This window comes from Panthera pardus, unplaced genomic scaffold (genome assembly GCF_024362965.1).
Source record: "Panthera pardus isolate Hobbes unplaced genomic scaffold, ASM2436296v1 HiC_scaffold_13, whole genome shotgun sequence".
Lineage (NCBI taxonomy): Eukaryota > Metazoa > Chordata > Mammalia > Carnivora > Felidae > Panthera > Panthera pardus.
In genome coordinates this window covers 179,412,684-179,432,808 of record NW_026526688.1, presented here as the reverse complement: position 1 = coordinate 179,432,808, position 20,125 = coordinate 179,412,684, and the positions used below count along the sequence as shown (strand labels likewise).

The window sequence follows — 20,125 nt, the reverse complement described above, 5'->3', positions numbered from 1 at the left end:
AATTCTCCCTTCTATTATTAATAATTTCTATTGAGTTGTAGACATCTAAGTTTCAGTTTTGTTTGGCCTGCAGTGGATTTCTCCTTGTCTTCTAAATGACAGCTACTGATTACATTAATATTCAGATCTCCATCCTGTCTTCTCAAAAGGTCAATTTAGTCTTTTTTTTAATTGTCTTCATATTTCTGAGAATAGAATTATTATTATCTCACAAAAATGGTTGGTAGCTACGAGGGTCTCAGGTAAAGCATACAAACAAACAAAAGCTATTTCTACTAAGATCATCAAATGATTCATTGTTATATTGATATTGTAGCAAATCAAAACCTTTGAGAAGTGTATAGACAATCCTTATTTCGCTTGCCCCCTGCCAATAAACAAACAAATAAATAACTTTATAATGTCATTATGAAGAAATGGTTGAACAATGACAAAGGTGATCTTTGAACAATTCAATTTCTATTATCTAAAATGTAAAATTATTAGAATGCCCTTGAAAATATCTTTGTCTTTGGGCATAATATTCTACACTCCTACATTATGATACTTTACACCTACATAGAAAATACAGTTTCATAGGTTGTAGATTAGAGAGACTGACTCTTCAGTCCATTTCTTTCTGATTTTGTCATGGAAAACGCTAATCAATGTTGTTGACTATACTCCAAAATCTTCCTCTATCCCAACTCACAGGGAAAAGCAAACAAACAAACAAAAAACAATAGCAACAATAACAAAACTCAATCCAAGGATAAAAATTCTTCCATCGATAACTGAACGTAATACTCATTATTTTGCTTGTTTACCCACCTGAATATTATACAATTAACTTACAGATTGCTTGAAAGTTAAAAGTTAGAAGAAGATGATAAACTATTATTTTGTTCCAAGTTTCCACTTGAAAATCCTTTCTTTTCCTTGTTTACTTATTTATATGTCCTTTCTGTAAGGACACCCGGCTAACACCTCAAATGTTTCCAAGTATAGATGTCAAATTATCTTCATGAACCTTATTTAGTAGCTATAAAATGTGGTGGATACTATTTATAGTATCTCTGGGAAATTTTTGTCATTAGCATTTCTCAAATTATGTTACATTGTTTAAAATCATGACAATGGCTCATAAAATAGCATTTTCTTTCTTTTCCAATACACACATCAGATTAAAAGATAAAATAGATTTGAGTACATTTAATTATTTTATTTTTTAGAAATATTTCAAAGCAAAGTAGTACCACAGGAACATGTTTTGGTTTAAATGTTAGAACATGAAACAACAAAATAAATAATCAGTGCATAGTTATATACTGATCACCTAGAGAATACTTCTCATATTAAGGCAATTTAGGAGTGTGTGCCACGGAAGAAAGAACATAATGCCTCCTGGAAACATTAGGGAATATTTAATTTCTAGGGAAGGCATTATATTGAGAGTGTTGGTCATTCACTAAGTCATTGTCAGGGTGAGACTGAGCTAAAGCAGGAATGTGAATTATTTTTAAAGGACAGATTTGCAGCTTTGAAAACATGTTACTTCCTTGGAAAGCATATAGATGTGGGTTGCACAAAAATACCCATACATAAAAATTTTGTGTTTCTACTAATTTGGCCATAATGAATTACCACATAAGAAGGGAGTATTAAAACATTAGTCATTGTGATAAGCAGGGAAACTTCATGAAAATACCATGTGATAAAAGGAGGAATGTATATTTTTGGAAATCACATTAATTTGGCATGTTTATGCCGACAAGTATATCAAAGTCACTGTATTTCCCTACGTGGTGAAATATTGAGAATAATTAGACTCAGAATATCATGCTAGATAAAAAGATAATAGATAGACAGATAGATAGAAAGAAAATGATCACCTACACACTCTGAGTTATCACCTACATACTCTGATTTATAAATAGCTGTAAACACAATAGTCTGAATTCAATTAAAACAGAATTCTCAGAATATGAGAAACCCAACATTTTCCATATGCACTGTCATATTCCATTCTTTTTCTAATATTCATATTTCATTAGCATTTAGTACACAGGCCTTGGGATTTTTTTGAAAGTATGAATATATTTAATTTTGATATTTGTGAACAATTTATCATTTAATTTACCATCCAGGCCTACTTAATTTTGTTTGAGACCCTAAATTAATTTAAACCCCACCTCTTTTACTTATGATATGCAAATATTTTTACTTTGATGTTGTAGCAATACAAATTGAAGTTTGCAACATGAACCACTAATGCTAATTTGATTACTTCTGTATTAGTGTTGAGTGCTGCAAAAATAGCAAGATGTTGTTTAAAAAATGAAACTGGGAATGGAAGAACTCTTTATCTGCAGGCCCTCTGCAATTTTGGTAGTATTAATGCATGTACATTAATGCTTGATGAGTCTCATAGAGCAATGAATGCGAACTTGAAGGCAAATAATTTAGGATTTTTAGAAAACCTGACAGCCCGATTTCTTTTTTTTTTTAAACTTGAGTTCATCAAAAAGTCTTCACTTTACCTTTTAACAGCTCAGAGAGTTTGCATCTATTTAAAATATTTATTGCAGATGATTTGGACCATGATTTATTTTTAGCAGTAAAGATGTTATCTAATACAGTGAAGGCAAGGTGCCTGAAATGTGAAATCAGTGCTTTTGGGGTGGAAGCAAATCAAGCTTTTTGAAAAGGAAAGAATCAACTGAGATTGATTGATTGATTGATCTATTTATCTAATAAAGTTTAGGGGATTGCTAATGACTTGTAATGAAAAGGATGATATAAATATCTGGTTGCAACTCAAGCCAAGTATATATATATATATGTATATATATATATATGTATATATATATATATATATGTATACCTAAAAACTGTTGAGAAACAATTTTCTCCCGCTTTTTAAAATAGAACTTAGAAATGGTGTCTCAAGTCAGAAAAAATATATATACGTTTTCTGCAAGATAGCCGAGCGCTGGAGCTGCAGTAATAATTGCTACCTGTAGTGTGCCTGCAGCGTGCATGTTGCTTGTCTGTTTATCCGTGTCTGTATAGTGTCTGTCTGTAACGCGCATTATGGCTGAAAAGTCTCTATGCTCATTAACCTTTTACAGGTGCCGCACCATTCCAAGGAACTGCAGGTACTAAAAGAATGGGCAATACTTAACACAGGCCAGGCACAGCTCATGCATCAGCTCCAAACTCTCCTCAGGCCTGGCCTCTGACAATGTTAATGAGTTAGACGTCCGTGACCCAGTTAAGGAAGCAAAACAGAGGAGTATCTGATATTTGAATGAGGCCTATGTTACATACTTCCACCGTATTACCAATCGACTTGCAAAAAACGATTCGATGTGAAAAGAGAGGAGAGAGATTGAGAGATACCGATCAATCATTACTTTAACTAATCATCAAAAATGTTTCCTCAAGGTGTGGCTAGAGAAAAAGTTTAGAATGTATGCAAATGCTATGTGACTTTTTAAAAAGATTCTCAAAAGTGTCAGCAGTATATGAAAATGTAATGCAGGGATTAATTGTACTATAATATTGATGGATAGAGATTAATAAGCTAACAGATCATAAATAAAATTAATTATATTAAGTATTAAATATTGAATGTTATTTGGCTCGTTCTGCTTATAATTTTAATAGAATTTTTATGTAACGCAGTCAATTAAATAAGTGCCAGCATTAGGCATTATTCTACACTTGTGGAAATTCACAATTTGTATACCCAGGGAAGAAAAATGTATACAGTGATAACCTCAAAGTAGCAGCGCGATGTTGATACGCACATACATGCACACACACACACACACACACACACACACTATAGAAATGTTCTCAACATAAACATAATAACAGAGAATCTCTTCCGAATACTATGGTTTTGATATAAATATTCTTAACCTCCATGTGTAAAAGAAAAAGAAAGATTCTCACTCATTCTAACCAGTGTCTCTAAAAAAAACAATTTTCTCTTTTTGAAATAGACACAAATTCTTTTTTTGAAATCTATTTTACAAATGTGTTTTTTATAGACTATACAACGTTTTTAAAGAATTTAAGTCAAACACCTTGTGTAAAAGCCTTATTAAATAGGTATTACATAGACTTGAGCAAACCACTTGTAAATTCCAAAAGCCTTATTAGAATTGACAAATGTTATTGTTATTATCAAAATCTTTAATGCTATTCAACATAATGATGCCACAGATACTTGTCTTTATCACTGAAACCATTTTCAACAGCTAGAAATGGGACAAAGCATAACATGAGCCTACTTCTGCTTAATGGGTTCACAATCTAAATTACCATCTCTTTCAACCTCCCATTTTAGAAATGCAAATTCTTTTATAAGTCATTTATAGAAATTGTTAAGTATAATACCCCCACCCACTTGTCTCATAATGGGTATAAAATAATTATCTAAAATTCTTTACATATATAATGGAAATTTGGGCTGGGTGGAGTAAGGAAAGAAGGCATCTCATTTATCTCACTTTACAAAGAGAGATTTTATAGATGTGATTGCTCAGGGCTTTGTTCATCTTTCCACCTTGTTCTCACCTCACACTATTTCTTTCAGTTCAGATGTCATGCTTTCCAAATTCTGGTTTGAAACTCTTCCTCTTCCCATGTAATCTGGAAGCACTCAAGTCACCAATGAAATGTATGTCCTCAGTGAGGTCTCCTGAAATATGCTGTGGGCAGATGTCACAAGAGCCCCAGTCCCCACCCCCAGGCCCCACCCCCAGGCCCCACCCCCAGGTCAGTTCCTATTTCTTTCAGCCTTCCTCTTCATTTGAACAGGCAACTTGGTGACTGGATCCTGTTAAACATAATGTGAAAATAACAAACAGTTTCTCTTCATCCAAAGTGCATAGTTGTGAGAGGTGGAAATAGGACGGAGATTGCACATGGGGGAGAGGGTTAGGGTGGAATATCCTTGATAAAAGCATTATTTACTTCGTCCTTCGTTCCAGTTAGATCGGGGCTCGGTGACTGAGGAAGTAACGCTTAAAAATTTTACTCTGTCTTAATTTAAGTTGAAATAGCCACATTTGGCCAGTGGATGCCATATTAGTGCGGATTTAGATAACTCACGTTCTTATTTAATTGTAAAAGGCAAAGATTAAATAGTTTAAATTTAGTCAGTTTGAAATCGCCCCCAAAGAATAAAACTGGTCATCATTCCTTTGGAGATTCAGTGTCCCTTCTGATGATTCCAGATGACTTATCTTGGCTCTTGTATTTTTAATCTCCTCCCTGAGAGAACATAATTAAAATATATTTTGCAAATTAGGATTATATCCATGTATATGTGTGTAATTATTTATATATAAATCAATGTGTATATGTATATAAATGTATATATATATATGTGTGTGTGTATATATATTTCTTTATTAGGGAATAAAGATATAGGGGACAAATATATATATATATATATATATATATATATATGTGTATATATATGTGTATATATATATATATTTTTTTTTCTTTATTAGGGAATTTTGATAAAAAATATATAAAGATTTTATGTGATATTAGCCATGAAGCTGTCCTTAACATTTCTCTGGTGTGATGGGTAAGGCCATGGCTTTGGAGTCTAATAGACATGGGACCAAGTTCTAGGTTCCTGACCAGCTGAGTGAGCCTGGGCAAATAATTAAGCTTCTTAAGTCCTCCATTTTTTATATTACTAGAAATAATAATGTTTTATACATTGTAGAATGGTGGTGGAGATTAAATGAGCTAATGACAGAAAGCATGGAGCATAGTGTTTATTTTGGAAATTCTAGCTGGTCTCATTCTAAATGCTACAAAAAGGGTCATATGAGTACAGCATATCCTCAAAGAGAACATTTTTTTTTTTAGGTGGCTAAAAATGGATAATTCCTAACCCAGCTGAAAACAGTGCCAGTAGGTTTTAGCATTTCCTTCTCCACTGGCTACACAAAGATATGGGGTGATCTTGAAGGATGCCTCAGTGTAATAACAATCTTCTACAGTTTGGGGAAAATGATACTATTTCCAAGGGTTTAAAGAACTGTCCCAAAGAAAGAGAAATAAATGTAATAACAATGATGCTTCCTCTTGAGCTTCTGGTGTTAACTTTTAACAGTAAAATTGTTGAGCCATGTACCTGTTGGCTTTCAGATAGGACCAATTTCTTTATTATAGCCAAACGTAGGGAATGGTCCTTGTAACATGAGAGGACTTCAGTCTGTACTCTTACAAATCACATCAGCTGAAAGAGAAGGATGTGATGTTACTAACTGCAACAGAAAAAAGGAAAAAAAAAATGACGCTAAAATACATATACTATGTGCTCCATTCCCAGTCTTCCAACTACTATCATTAATGTCAATGGCCAATGAGGGCAGTTGTCCCACTCTTTTTGAACAATTTCCAGACATCAAACTGCTATTCAGACCCTCCTAAGACGTTCTCTTCAGCTCACTTCAGCTGTACGTAAAGATGGAAGAAGTGCGGTGTGCACCAGCCTATGCTTCTTCTGATCCTATTTTCTACATTTCCCATGGATGGAAAACTATACTTGACATGCTTGTATGTAAATGTAACAAATAAGGTGTTCATCTGCTTTGACATCAGGTTATGATGTTTTTGCCTTTCCAAAGTGAGTCACGGTGCTCAGTGGGTTCAATGAATCTATAACCTAGACCGAATTAAAATACGTAGAGAAGGAACCATCAAATTGGCAAGATACTATGGAGACCGGTAATGATGATGAAGGACATCATTCATAAAGTATAATACATTGCTAACTGTAGGGAAAACCTGCTCCTGACACACTCATTAGACAATTGTCAAAAAAAAAAAAAAAATGTCCATATCTGGGGATCAGATCCACTGTCTTAAGATTCTGTTACAGCTCTACAATAGAAACAGATTAAAGCCAGGTCAGGGGGAAAAATAAACCAACATATGTAGGTATTTATTTTAATATTTTTAGAGGGAAGAAAATATGTTAAGAGTTTTAAAGATGCGGCGCCTGGGTGGCTCAGTCGGTTAAACGTCCGACTTTGGCTCAGCTCATGATCTCACGGTTCGTGGGTTTGAGCCCCACGTCGGGCTCTGTGCTGACAGCTCGGAGCCTGGAGCCTGTTCCCAATTCTGTGTCTCCCTCTCTCTCTCTGCCCCTCCCCTGCTCATATTCTGCCTGTCTGTCACTCTCAAAAATAGATAAACATTTAAAAAAAAAAAAGAGTTCTAAAGAATACCCTCATTTTAAGATTTTTGTCAAATAGTGAGGATTCTTAAAACAAATCTGAGGTTGACATATTTACTTCATTGTAAATTAAATATAAGATTGAGATAAACTTGAAACAAAACAACACCAAAAACAAACAAACAAACAGCTTCTATGCCCACCAAATGTGTAGAAGACGGTGCTCCTGTGTGGGTGTATGTTCACAGTTTATAACATCCCCAAAATGTTTAAGTATGGAAACTAGACAAAGAAAATGCTAGGTTGTTAGATACTGGGACAGAATGTAGACATAGTCAGTGAAAAACATTGCATGGCTTATATGATATTTTCAAATATCAGTAGAGTTATTTAAGATCCCGGTAGGGGGTATCCGGGTGGTTCTGTCGAGTAAGTGCCAGACTCTTGATTTCAGCTCAGGTCATGATCTCACAGAGTCCCATAGTGCCCTGAGCGTGGAGCCTGCTTATGATTCTGTCTCTCTCCCTCTGCCCCTCTCCCCCTCTCCCCCACTCACACTCTCTCTCTTTCTCTCTCCAAAATATAAATAAATAAATAAATAAATAAATAAATAAATAAATAGTAAAATCAAATGCTAGAGGAGTATCGGCTCTATTTCGAAAAACAAGCCTAATGAAGTCCTACCACCTGTATAGGTTGAAATAAAAACCTTCAGAAGGATTATCGAGTCTCATAATCTGTAATTACTATCTTTTTGTAAAACATCCGTTTAAAATCTCACTAAGAATAAACTATGCATTTAGTCTTGATATAAAGTATCCCAGGTTGTAAGAATTGGCACCTGTAGAATTTCGCTGGCCACAGGAGAGGATGCTCTGAAGTACCTTTGTTTTCACCTGTGACACTCTGGCCACTTCATCGTCATATAGCTGAACAGATACAATGACCCATGATGGCTTTGTGGCAGCTATGCTGTGGCATGAGTAAGCAGTCATTCAGGAATAGATGTGAAGAAGCCAGTTCATCTTATTTTAGTTTGTTTTGTGCCACAAAAATATGATTTCTAGCATTTCAGAGTAAAAATAGAGTAGGTAAACAGAAATTCAAATAGGAAAAGATAAGTGATGAAAAACAAATTTGTATGAAACCCAAAGATCAGCTTTCCAAAATGCTCACCTAAATTCATGGAAGCTAGGTAAATACCATAAATTTCTACTTAGTTATTTTAAAATAATTCATAGCTGGAGATGGTCCTGTTAGCATTTTGTCAATATCTTGACAAAAGTCAAAGTGCATATACTTTGAAGTGTATAAAAAAATCACTATTCTTCATTAAAAGCGGATACATTATTAAAATCATAGTTTTTAATTATACTGATATATTCAAAACCATCAGCAAAATTGGGTTCAGAAAGCTAAAACATCTCAATATATATATCTGTGCTGTCCGATAGAGCAGCAATTAGCTAATTTTGACAGTTAAGCAATTGATAATGTGGCTAGTTCAAACTTAGATGTGATGTGAGTACCACATACACTTCAGATTCAAAACTTAATACAGATAAAAAGAATGTAGAACGTCTCATTAATAATCCCATCACGATTACATGTTGATATAATATATTGTATATATTGGGTTGAATAAAACATTAGAATGAACGTTGCTTGTTTTACTTTTTAAAATTTGCTACAAGGAAGTTTTAAATTATGTTTGTGGCTTTTATATGCAATCTGCGTTATATTTCCATTGGTCAACATTGAGAAAGTGTGTAAGCGCAAAAGAATGGGTGACTTACAGATAAACAATGAGGCAAGGGTAGGCATGTGTATGTTCAACTTCTCACTGTTAACTCTAACAAATTTTACTACAAACTTAATGGCTTAAAACAACAAAAATGTATTATTTTATACTTCCTGGAGTTCAGAAGCCCAAAGCGGATCTCACTGGGCTAAAATTCAAGTATCAACAAAGTTGTCTTCCTTTAAACCCTAAGGAAGAGTCCTTTTTCTTGTCTTTTGCAGCTGCTAGCGGCCACTTCCCACATTCCTTTGCCAATGGTCCCTGTCTCCGTTTTCGAATACGTCTAAGTCTGCCATCCTCCAATTCTCTCTCTGCCTCTTTCTTCCACTTCTAAGACCTTATTATTACATTGAGTTCATCTGGATAATCCAGGATAATCTCCCCATCTTAAAGGCAAATGATCTGCCACTTTAATCCTTCTCTTGCCATTAACCCGGAACGTTCACAGATTCCTAGAATTAGACCTGGATGTCTTGGTAGCAATAATTATTTTGCCTACCACAATGTGTATGCATACGTTTGTATTTAATGTAACATCTAAACAGATAGAAATCTATCTACCTATCTATCTTTGTCCTCTCCATGTCACACAAACACACACACTCAAAATCAATGTATTTCTTTAGATTTTTCCCTGTGTTTCCCTTTTGGTCCTACACTTTCTTATCACTTAAGTCTTTGAAAAACTTCAGATCGTTTTTGCCCCACCCAAATAGTCATAGTCAAAGGCCAGTGCATGATAACACAGAAAAAACAAAGTTTTTCATTTAAACTTGGTGGTTATAGAAAACCCCTCAGAATTTGGAATCGTCTGCTGTGTTTGTTCCTCTTGTAAATTAATAACTGACACAGCAGCCATACAAAAAAGAAAGGAATGGGATTCCAGTGGGCGACCACATTGTTTTCAGCATCGATAGAAAGAGTAGAACTCTCGTGAAAAAGAAAAGGCTTTGAAACAAAACCAAATAAAGGAAAGAGGAAAAGCAATTCTCTGCCTCTCCAAGAGACTTTGTTAGCTTACCACACCTGCTCGGGCCTTTTGACATATCTTGGGACATGCTGCTGTTAGTTGAAGAGTACCTCCAGAAACACAGCAGAGATTGGGTAACATCTTTTCACCTTGTCAAATACTGGAAAAATTCAATCTTCAAGTATAGTTGATAAGGGATTATTTTCACCATTGCTTTTGTAATCCTGGGGGAGAACAAAGCTTAATTCTAAGTGATGAGTATAGTGATTAAGGGTTAGAATTTGGCTGATTGCGGTTTTATTTTTATTATATTTTATTTTATTTTATTTTATTTTATTTTATTTTATTTTATTTTATTTTATTTTTAAGAGACGGAGAGACACAGAGAGACAGAGCATGAGCAGAGAAGGGGCAGAGAGAGAGGGAGGCACAGAATCCCAAGCAGGCTCCAGGCTCCGAGCTGTCAGCACAGAGCCTGACGCGGGGCGTGAACCCACAAACCGTGAGGTCATGACCTGAGTCGAAGTCAGATGCTTAACCACCTGAGCCACCCAGGTGCCCCTGGCTGGTTGTAGTTTTAAACAAAACAAAGACTTTTTCAAAGATTTTAAATTCATTATTTTAATGTAAACCCATCTCTGAAGATATACTCTGACTTGCAATATTTAAATCGTTTTCTTCTTTTCTTTCAGTAATGAAAATGATTTAATGAATCATTTCAGTAATGAAACTGGATTTAAAAACTTTAATTTACCCTATCTATTGGACATAGCTAAAATGGCTGCTAATTGCCACAGATGTATAACAATAAAATTAGTGAACCTTAAACATGATGATATAAACGCATGCTGGGCATTTTCTTTCTTCCTTTTTTTTTTTATTTTTCTTCAAACCAAAGCAATTAAAGGAGTAATTTTTCAGAAACTTTATTTTTGAAAGCTTTATATGTATATTATTTCCATGTAGATAATTTTTATTGGAAAACGTACCAGCTAAAGATAGATATAATAAAATTAAATGATTGAGAAAGGCAAATAAATTTATTTTGAAATTCTTTGTAACATTTCATTATTTTTATCATTTTATAAATATTTTTTAAAATTATAAAAGTGATATTAATAAGTCGTGTTATAGAAAGAAATGCTTTTTCCTATAAATTTAGTCCCTAATAATTTCAATCCCTGGTTAGATGAAGCTTTAATTACGTTTTAAAATGCATTTAGTAGAGGAGATGTGGGAGAGATTTTAATAGATTTAGAGTTCAGACTATGTCTATATTATCCAAAGTATAAATGTGGACGGTTGTATATTCAAAATATTCATGTATCAGGTAAGAATCTTGAAACTGAGGGTGAAGACAGGCCAAATCTTGAGGCACTGATCAAGATAAAATTTGTGTATATTTAAACAGTGACTTAAATTACACAAAAATAACCTTCTATTGATTTAGATATTTGTGTCACAGAGACACATGCCTACACAAGTTGTTTTTCTAAAATCACGCAGATAATGTTGAACTCTTTCCTCAGTACAGTTCTGCATTAACACAGAGTGTTGGAGGTGATAATATATGCTAAATGATATATTTGTAATCAAGACATTTTTAAAGAACACTTAATAAGGAGAGTCAGCAGGCCAAACAAATGCTCTGCATTTTCTTCTTACTTTTATTGAGTGATGAGAGACAGAAGTAATCATAAAGTACTCAAAGATATTTAAAATTTATTTTTTTTAGTGGAAAATTAGGCACATTAAAAAAATAAAACAAAACAAAACAAAACAAAAACTACAGGGACCAAAATTAGTCATCAAACACAATAAAATGAGCAATTAAGTTGAGCTAGTACTAAGCACGATAGGAAATCAGAATAAAGCATTATGAACTTTATAGGGGAGCATGGATATATTTCTCAAGAAATATGACCTTTCAAATAGACTTTGAAAGTTAAGTAGGAGTTGGACAGATTGAAAATAAGGTAAGCAATTTATGCAAGGGAAACAGCCTGGACAAACAGAAGAGCATGATAGATGAAAACTATAAAATGAGGGGATAATCTTGCTTTCTGGGAAGTGGCACACCATTGGAAAGATTAAAGAGATGTAAATTAGTTGGCTAACTATCAGATCGTGTTTTTGCTTATTAAAACTGTACAGGGTAAAAAGAAATGAAATTGTACAGGCTAGACAGGAGATGGGGACGGGAAAGATGATGATGGTTTTTCATGGTTGTCTGCCCAAGACATGACGAGAGTATGATGTGATAGCCATGGACAGGGTGTGAAAGGATGTTCTAGAACAGTGCTTCTCAAAATGTGGTGCTCAGATCAGAAGAATGGACATTGCCTGGCAACTTACCAAAAATGCCAATTTTCTGGCGTCCCATCCTATATCTATTGAATCTAATTTCTGATGTGGGGTCCAGCAACCTATCTTTTTAGCTATAATTGATATACACAAAAATTGTACACGTTCAATGTATCCATCTTATTAAGCTTAGACATATGCATACATACCTGTGATATCAGCACCAGAAACAAGGTACTAAACATCTCCATTACATCCAGCAATTTGTGTTTTAACAAGTTCCCCAGGGAATCTGAGGATTCCTAATATTTGAAGAAAACTGCCTGAAAGATGTATTTCCAGAGTTGAACCCCCATTGAGGAATTGATTGGATTTGGGGATAAGGAAGATAGAGGATTTAGGAACAGCTAACATTTCTATTATAGGCAACCAAGTGGAAAGTGGTATCATTAAATGAGATCAGATATATGAGAGGAGAATTGGGCTAGACCAAAAAGGGTACTTTTGAAAATATTTAATTGGTAAGGAAGCTGTTGTTACTACACACACACACACACACACACACATATATTATATATATATATGTCTCTGGTCAAATGTCATAACTGATCTTGATTAGACCAATTTGTGGTCTTTCATTGGATCAAAAAGTTTGTTCTTAATTTGTTTGTAGTTTTTCTCTACAAAGGATGAGGCTCGACGGGGGGGGGGGCTGGAACACCAACAGAATGTGTGATATAGAGGAAAGAGCCTTGGACCAGGGGTCAGAGGACCGGAACCATGGCTGTGACCTAGCACATCTATAACCCTTCCTGGTTGTGAACACTAGTTCTGTTACCTTTGGGAAGTCAATTTCTCAGGGCTCTAAGCTTTTATTTTTTTTTTTTGTTTGTGTGTTTTTCGTTTTTGTTTTCATTTTTCTTCCTATCAGGACAATGGAAATAGTGCCTGTCTTTCACAATTATTGTAAAAATATAATGTGTACAAAAACAGCACAGTGGCTGGCAATAGCAGACATTTAAATGGTAGGTTCCTTTCTTCTTTCTTGGCTGCTTGGTGATTACATACCATTTCCTTTGCATCACCCCAAAATGTAGCCAAGAGTTCGTGAATTTGGAGGAAAGGATGGACGAGAGAGACAAACATGTTTTTAAGGATATTCTCAAACATGCACAGGAAATCAAGACCAAATCATTACTCAGTAATTTATTTGAATAGTACATCCTTAATATAGCCTCCCGTATTTAGTTTCCTAAAAAAAAATTCTCGAGCAATACATCTGAAAATATTTACTAAGGGGCTGCAGAAAAAAAATGGCTAAGGTTCTTTTGGAGAGACATGAGACCAAAAGATGTATTACATTTCAAATATGAAATAGCAAAGCACTGTAATGTTTTGCTCTCAGCTACACCAATTAATGCAGATGATGCTAATTAAAAGTAAATTTAGAGAGTGATTAGGTTCTCTCACCATTGTTAGGGAGAATTGATTCTTCTATAGATCTAATATGTTAAAGTAAGAAGTTAATGATATATTGATGCATTTTAAAGCACCTAATTTAGATTATAATTCTGAGGAAAACATTTGCGTTAATACTGAATATTAAAAGACAAACGTTTTCTCTCGGAAAAGGAATGGCCCCATTTGTGTAACCCTAGAGCAACGCACATGTTGATGTTTCAAATAAATTATTGTGTCTGGCTGTATAATCTCAATTTTAGTCTTATAAAACTTATAATACAAGAATTCGATTGCACATGTGCTCATTTATATGGCAGCATACAGCTGTGTGTGGCATAATAACTTTATTGAACAAAATTATGTGCTGTACAGCTTGCTGCAAAAACTTCATGGTCCCATCTGGACTCACTTTGCAATGGAGAAGGCTGAAGTGGGCACAGAGTTTATGGAATTCCAGAAGACAGCAGTAGATTTCTGCTGTCAATGTTAACACTTAGAAAATAAAGCTTAGTGGGTGTTCAAGCTGGAGGAATGCATTTTTCATACTGAAAGGGGAGTCTCGATATGGAACAAGGGTACTTTCTATGAGGGTCCTCAAATATAGACAGATATCTAGTTCATATCTGACTGCACTGGCCTTCACTTACAATGCCCCTAACATCTTGTATCGTAAACACGATAGTATCAAACCAACCAGTTGATGTTTGTATTTCACCAAAATAGGAAGTTAAAACATCTATGCTCCTGGAAAATTATTTACTGAAGACTTCAACTTGGCCAGCATCATCTACGACTTAATTCTTCACTTTGGTTTCTGCAGGGAAAAAGAGGAAAAGGCTAAAATAAGTATGAGGTAGATAAAATGGCAATATACAGCCATTCATTGCTTTCTTCTAATACTTTTCACCTTATGTTTATTCCTTTCTGTCTTCCCACTCCCCTCGCCTCCCTCTTCCCATCCTCCCAGACAAAACATGTGAGGGGTACCTGGGTGGCTCCGTTGGTTAAGTGTTCAACTATGACTCAGGACATGATCTCATGGTTTCTGGGTTCGAGCCCTGCGTCGGGCTCTGTGCTGACAGCTCAGAGCCTGGAGCCTCCTTGGGCTTCTGTGTCTCCCTATTTCTCTGCCCCTCGCCGCTCACGCTCTGTGTCTCTCTCTCAAAAATAAACATTAAAAAAAATTTTTAAAACATGTGACACAAAATAAAAGGAACAGCACAAGGACCATCTACATAAAATCCATAAAACAGAATTTGGCGTAAGAAGAGTGTATCATAAAAAGATGATTCTTCATTATATCCAGCAAAATGCTAACAAAATGGAAGCGCTGTTACTGTCTTCGGTCTTAACTAGTGTTTATACTGTGATGGTGGATTTTAGGTATTTTGGGATCCATGTACACACACGTATACACACTTTTATGAAGAGGGTGAAACTTCAGAAAGTAATCTGATGGTAAAGCTAGGGGTGTGAGCGGTGGTAGTGTGGACACAAGCACTTTGATGGTAAAAATGTGTGTCTAATAATGACGTTAAACCCAATATAAGCTACTGTTATCAACAACCATAGCAAGAATTACGGTAAAGACAAGCTGACTAGATATAAAACCACTTATAAAAAAAGCCTGTGGGTAGAAAAAAAAGTCCATGAAATATCCCACAGCTTGATTCATATGCCCTCATTGAAAAATATTAATGGACACCTGGGTGGCTCTGTTGGTTGAGCATCCAACTTTGGTATCAGATCAGGTCATGATGTCACCGTTCATAGGTTCGAGTCCTATATAGGCCTTCATGCTAACAGCATGTAGCTGGCTTGGCATTCTCTCTCTCTCTCTCTCTCTCTCTCTCCCCCTCTGCCTCTCTTCTGCTCGTGCATCCTCTCTGTCTCTCACTGTCTCTTTCTCAAAATGAATAGATAAGCATTAAAAAATATTAAATTAAGTAACGTCAAGGAATATATTTTTATTATAAAAATGAAATAATAAGATAAATATTATATATTTATAGATCTTTTCTTTAGAATATATTTTAAAGTTGGTTTAAATGTTAGTTTAATTTTTCGTACCAAAACATTTAACATATACTTGTATGTACATATTAAGATTAACAAGAACATATTTTATATATACACATATACAGTAAAACTTTGGTTTGCAAACACAATTCATTCCAAAAACATGGTTGTGTTCCAAAGCACTTGTATATCAAAGTGAATTTCTTTTTTTTAAATTTTTTTTTAACGTTTATTTATTTTTGAGACAGAGAGAGACAGAGCATGAATGGGGGAGGGTCAGAGAGAGAGAGGGAGACACAGAATCTGAAACAGGCTCCAGGCTCTGAGCTGTCAGCACAGAGCCCGACGTGGGGCTTGAACTCATGAACTGAGATATCATGACCTGAGCCGAAGTCGGACGCTTAACCGACTGAACCACCCAGGTGCCCAATCAAAGTGAATTTCAAGAGCCATTGGCTTAGTTGTGATCATGTGACATTTGGTGTCACATCCTACTCACATTGCAAGACCTCACCCATTTGTCAATTACAGTTTATTAGAAATGCTTGCTCATCTTGCAAAACAGTCACAGAATAAGTTACTTCCAATCCAAGGTTTTACTTATATGTATATATATATATACATAAACATATAGTCAATGTATACATATAGTCAATGTATACATATAGTCAATGTATAATTATTTTAGGTCTGATTCATTGAAAGCACCCTATATATATATATATATATATATATATATATATATATATATATACCTCAAATTGTATGATGCTTTTATGTATACAGATACCAACCTAATGTGTTTGATGATCATCATATATATATATCTCAAATATATTATGTACTCACATTTCTATTCAAACACAGCTGACACATGTATTTATCAGTTTAGATTTACAAAAAAAAATTTTTTAATGTTTATTCATTCCTGAGACAGAGGGAGACAGAGCGTGAGCGGGGGAGGGGCAGAGAGAGAGGGAGACACAGAATCCGAAACAGGCTCCAGGCTTCCAGCTGTCAGCACAGAGCCGGATGCGGGGCTCGAACTCATGAACTGCAAGATGGTGACCATGACCTGAGCCGAAGTGGGACCCTTAACTACTGAGCCACCCAGGCACCCCTGGATTTACATTTTTAAAGGAAGTTAAAAAGCAGTCGTACATCACGAAGTGAAGAAAGAGTGAGTCTTTTGATTGTAGAGAAGCTGTTTAGAATAGTACTTTTTGTTAGTATTTTTATTGTGGAGAATAGTTACATAAGTGAAGGGGAAAATCCAGTAATACGTTCATATTTGATGTTAGGAACAGAAATATTTCCCCCTGCTTCTATGATCAACACAGTAATTATTTTCTTAGCAAGTGTGATATTGAAGTATAATTAACCAGTTGTACACAACAATAAAACAACAAAAGCATCATTTAGATTGTACTACTTAAAGTAATTATAAATTTCAAAAATAAAAATCAAGTATGCTGATCCAATGTGATAGAGTAAAGCTTCCTGTAATATTTAGAGCACGCTGCTTTGCTATTATCAACAACCATAGCAAATCACTCCTCCCCCACTCCTGAAACTTTTGTTCATCTGACTTTTTGTCACCTGACAGAAAATAACCAACATACTGAAAAATACACATACTTCTTAAAATATTAACTGAAAATTAGTCAGAGAAAGACAAATATCATATGACTTCACTCATATGAGGACTTTAAGACACAGAACAGATGAACACAAGGGAAGGGAAGCAAAAATAATATAAAAACAGGGAATGGGACAAAACAGAAGAGATTTTTAAATATGGAGAATAAACAGAGGGTTACTGGAGGGGGTGTGGGAGGGGGGATGGGCTCAATGGGCAAGGGGCATTAAGGAATCTACTCCTGAAATCACTGTTTCACTATATGCTCACTAATTTGGATGTAAATTTAAAAAAATTAAATTAAATTAAAAATATATATATATTAACTGAAAAAATAAATAGGGTGGTCTTTATTTAATCTATACAGGTACAGAGAACAGACATAATTTGGGTCTAAATTTAATGCAGGGGGTTTCTTCACGTCGCAGGAAAGAAAGGTGATAAGCACCCAGGCACCAGGTGCATTTCACCAGCAAAACATACTCACACAGTTCCAAATCAGACACATTATTCCTACTAGAAACAATGCGCATGGTTTAATATCATTAAAAGCCACCCAATTTCACAGCCTCTTTGAAAATGCTCCAATATTTAATGTAGACCTGTTTTTTTTTAAGTAAATTGGCATAAATAAGCTTGCTCCAGTAATAAGCTTTATTTAGATAGGTCTTGAGGATAGAGGCGAAGGTTTGCAATGATGCTAAAAAAAAATAGTTTCTGATGCATGACTGGAATAGAAACAGAGATACAATCCAAGAAAACTAGAATATACACTACTTAAGCCAATAACAAAATTTTATTGAAGTAGAATATTTCTTTAAATGACACTATGTTCTGCTAATTAATGCAAATTTTATTGCAATTTTGGCATGAAATAATTACTCCTTGAGGTATTCTGAGCTCAGCTTAATAGAAAAATCAAGGGGGTGAATGATGCTTGTGTCTGTTATATTGATTCTGTCTATAGTTGTAGCCCCAAATATTTTGACATGAGTATTCCTGTAATATCTGAAGCTCTGTTCCATTTATAATCATAATTCTCCTGCTGAGACCACAGGTTGTGCTGATGCCAGCCCGTGTCTCTCTCCTTGAGGTCACAAGAAAAGTAATTTATATATTTTAATTAGTCTAAACTTTAGTTCTGAGTAGATGACTTTATCTTAAACTATAACACTTCCATAGATAAATGCACCCTTTTAGAAGTAATAACTATTTTCATATTATTCATTCACGTGTAACATTTTGGAAAGTCATAGTGGTTCTAGAAGAAATAAATCATGCTTGTTTAAAATGTCTTTTACAATACATACCCAGTATTTACGTGTGTTAAGCCTCTGCATCACCTCCTGACCTCCCCACCAGAAGCATACTTTCATTTAAATGTGTTACTTTTAGATTCTTTTTCTTCTTGGAAAACTTTCCAGCTGAAAGATTTTACTTATAAGGACAATGAACATGTGCAAAGTGAATCTTAAATAGTAGTATCTGCCTCACTGAGAAACGTTTTTGTCTAAAGGGATAACAGTACCTGAAAGAAGCTTCCACACTATAAACATTTCACCACCAAAAATGCTAATTTTTTTCTTTAGAAATTGCAATTGTTTTTTTGTTCATTCTCACCTTCATTTTCTTACTGCCATAAACTATGTTAAGCCAATTTTTTCACTTTAATTAACATTAAATGAAGTAGGTTTCCTTTCCTTCCCTTCTCTTCCTTCTTTCTCCTTCCTTCCTCCCTCCCTCCCTCTCCCTACCCCCCATCTCTTTCTTTTTTTCCTCTTTTTTTGTTCAGCACTAGCATTTTGGGTTGTATAGGCAAAATAATATCATTCTCCTCAAAATCGTTCAAGACCCAGAAGGGTGAATATATAAATCCTACTATGGTTTGAATAAGGAGAGCTTCTTTTTTAACCTTAACAATTTATTTCAGAATTACTGAGATCACATTTCCTATTATCTAATGGCTGGGGAAAATTTCTTCCATCAATTAAAAAAATGGCACATTGTACACATTTAATTTCATTCTGTGTGCAATTGGTCACAGCCTATGTGCTGCATTATACTAAGTTTTGTAGTATATAAATAAATAATCAATGACAGAACTCTGGCCTAAAATAAACAGAAGTCATACATGCATGTGATAACTAATTCCCAATGCAAGGCAGAATATTCTTTTTTTTTTTTTTTTTTTTACCTAGACCATGAGGTATAGGCAGTTAACAAGGAGTGAAATTAACTAATAAGAATAATAACAGTAATAGCGATATCCAATATTTGTGGAGCATTTACTATATATAAGGCTCTGTTGGATATACTTTCTACTATACTTTCTACTCAATATTTTTAGCAGTTTTCTGAGTTAAGGCCTGTATCATTTTTTTTTTAAGATTAAAAAACAGAAGCTCCAAGTGATTAATTAATTGGCCAAGGTCATGCCCTTAAATGGCTGAAACAATTAAGATCAGACAGTCTAGCTTCGGAGCACACAGGATGACCTAGTGTAAGAAGGGGTCAAACTGAAACACAAAAAAGCAAAACAAAACAAAAATCCCTGAAATCGTCACTGGTAACTTCGCGGTGTGCTGTGTGAAATGGTATTTTTGTGAAGATTGGGCAACTCAGATTTCTGAGTTTGACTCCCATTTCATATTTGGCCTACAGATTGCAGGGTTTCTTGACTCTGAGATGATTTATCTTGTTAAAGTACTCAGTAAAACTGCTCTGCAGATGTTAGTT

The 20,125-nt window shown here is 34.7% G+C and overlaps 1 protein-coding gene across 9 annotated transcripts in view; it reads left to right on the top strand.

The window, feature by feature from the left end:
• The window catches only part of PCDH7 (protocadherin 7), a 416,191-nt gene that overhangs the window by 255,407 nt on the left and 140,659 nt on the right, over nucleotides 1–20,125 (top strand). The window contains exon 4 of one of the 9 annotated variants that reach the window (XM_019453532.2): nucleotides 3,111–3,137. The exons of the other annotated variants lie outside the window; for them this stretch is intronic. Coding sequence (XP_019309077.2) covers nucleotides 3,111–3,137 — 27 coding nt within the window. The remainder of the gene's footprint in view (nucleotides 1–3,110; nucleotides 3,138–20,125) is intronic. 9 annotated transcript variants of the gene reach the window in all.